The sequence below is a fragment of the Chaetura pelagica genome, unplaced genomic scaffold (assembly GCF_000747805.2).
Source record: "Chaetura pelagica isolate M959 unplaced genomic scaffold, ChaPel_1.0 scaffold150, whole genome shotgun sequence".
In the NCBI taxonomy this organism is placed as follows: domain Eukaryota; kingdom Metazoa; phylum Chordata; class Aves; order Apodiformes; family Apodidae; genus Chaetura; species Chaetura pelagica.
Genome location: NW_009952052.1, coordinates 1,762,253 through 1,764,580, shown reverse-complemented (window position 1 = coordinate 1,764,580; position 2,328 = coordinate 1,762,253). Strand labels below are relative to the sequence as shown.

At 53.6% G+C, this 2,328-nt stretch overlaps 1 protein-coding gene across 1 annotated transcript in view; it reads left to right on the top strand.

Annotated features, from left to right (window-relative positions):
- Positions 1-2,328, top strand: part of COL9A1 (collagen, type IX, alpha 1) — a 63,712-nt gene that overhangs the window by 16,859 nt on the left and 44,525 nt on the right. The window contains exons 7-10 of the mRNA XM_010003278.1: positions 614-644; positions 1,739-1,813; positions 2,073-2,108; positions 2,218-2,280. Of these exons, the coding sequence (XP_010001580.1) occupies positions 614-644; positions 1,739-1,813; positions 2,073-2,108; positions 2,218-2,280 (205 nt within the window). The remainder of the gene's footprint in view (positions 1-613; positions 645-1,738; positions 1,814-2,072; positions 2,109-2,217; positions 2,281-2,328) is intronic.

Below are 2,328 nucleotides of genomic sequence, written 5' to 3'. Positions count from 1 at the left end.
GCTTTCTGCCGGCCCGTAGCAGCCCTCCGGAGCGTGATTTTTTCCCTCCTTCTTTCTGGTCCGAGATGTCAATTTGTACCGCACCTGAGAGGAACTTGGTATCTTTACAAATCCAACCCCCCTCAGAGCTGCAGCAGCAGCCTCGCTTTAACACTTGAGTGACTTCCTTTCTTCGCCCCCACCTAACCCGCTGCTCGGGCCGGAGGCTTCTGAAAGCCGCTTCTTGCAGACGGGCGGGACTGTGACCGCCGCTTCCCCTCAGCTGCCGCCGTACCGGGGAGCCCGACTGCGGGAAAGCCGGGGGCGGGGTAGAGGAGGGAGCAGAGAAGGTGAGGGACCGGTGCCCAAGGCAACAGCAGCAGGCCAAAGGGTTAAGGCTGCCTGTATTCAGTCCTCCCCTCCCCAGCCTTCAGCCTTCCTCCAATCCCCGCGACCCTCCCCGAGGCGTTCGCCAGCAGCCCGAGGGGCTGCGAAGGGGCTCACCTTTCGGCCGCTCGCCCCTGCAGCCTCCCTCCGACGCCATGGCCCGGGCTCTGCCTCTGGGGCTTTTCCTGCAGGTTGTTTGGCTCTGCCTGGCTCAAGTAAGTTTATTCTGACTTTGGTTCTGCTTTTCTCCCTCGCAGGTAAGCCAGACGGTAATCGAGGTAAGTGTGAGGGAAGGGACGGTGCTCTGTGCTCAGGGGAAAGGGTGCGGGTGAGGAGAGTCTGGAGGCCACTCTGTCACGTCCTGGCACCGAGTGGCTGGAGGGTTTACGACCCTTTTCTCCCCTGCTGTAGCTGACCCTGACGTGGTGCTGGCAAAAGTGAGTTCACTGCAGGGCAGTGGATGCCATGTGTGGGTGCCTACATGGTGCTACCTGGTGGACATCAGGCAGGTAGCATGTCAGGGCTTGAGCTCTGTCTACAACTGCAGCCAGATGGATTATTAATGGGAAGACCAGTGTGCGGAGGAAAGCTGTGCTCAGGCAGCGCTGTGAGGAGTGAGGGGCCAGGCTCAGCCTCCCCCTCACAGAGCACTGTTGTGGGACTGTGGCCGGAGCTCACTCTGAGGAGAACAGAGCCCCCCATTATAGGGAGGGAAACCTGTAAAATCTTTCTGTAGGTTTGAGCAGGCTGGTGGCGCCTCCCAGCTCCCCCTCGGGAGCCTGGTGCTTTGAGAAAGTGCCTCTGTAGTTGGTAACGTAATCCCGAGGAAACAGGGGAAACTGCCAAGCTGGTGGTGAAGTAGGGGAAGGGTTGTTTTAAATTTTCTTTGCTAGCATGCACTCTAAGGAAGACTGCCTTCTTTGTGTTGGCTGAATGAGTAATCAGAGTAGCTTAGTGAATGTCAGTGTTTGATTCTCAAAGATCACTCCATTTCTGCCCCCTGTCATTGCCATACAGCATTCAGATCCTGCTCTGGATCATGGAGTGAAGGCCCTTCCACCTTGCCCTGGCCCTGCCAGCGTCACAGGGTGTAGGACAGTGGCCCGGCTTGAGAAGGGAGGGGTTTAACACCTCATCTGCGCTACCTGTGAGAGGAGAGTTGCTGGTCATCCCCCTGACAGCTAAGATGGGACAGGGCCTGGGGGTGCTGAATTATGGTGTGAGGACACAGCCCTTCCTCATCAGCTGTGACCCTCCTGACCAACTCACAGAAGCCCTCTTTCATTAAACTGGTCCCCACAGACTGGCTTTCAGAGGTTTGTCAGAAACGAATTATTTTTCTGTTTGTTTTGTTTTTCTTATTCTTTGTCAGAGAGGTCTCCCTGGTCCACCAGGTCCCCCAGGTCCACCAGGTCCACCAGGAGTTCCCGGTATTGATGGCATTGATGTAAGTATTTCCCATGCCCTGCCTAGGGAATAGGAAACGCTGTTATTCCCAACAGGAGCTACTATGTAGCTCCAGTCAGAAGTTTCTATGATTATTTCTGTTAATCTATATCAGAGATCACATGGATTTAATATTAATTTCCTGCAATAAGAATAAATTTGGTGTTCTTCCTGATAATCTGCAAATCAGTGTTTTTCATGAGGGACCATGAAAGGTTGCTGTAGCTCTGCCTAATACCTTCCTTTGAATATCTTGTTAGGGGGAACGAGGTCCGAATGGCCCCCCTGGCCCACCGGTGAGTGATTTCAGCTACTTTGCATTTACTTCTGTGGGAAACAAAGTTTTGAGTTTTGTTTCTACATCCTTCTCTGCAACATATTCAACTGTCCATTTAAATCCTGAAGGGTCCAGATGGGGATGCAGGCAAACCAGGATCCCCTGGCCTGCCTGGAGAGCCAGGTGCTGATGTGAGTACACTTGAGTTCCTGTAATTTCCTTTTTCCTTTTTTTTTTTT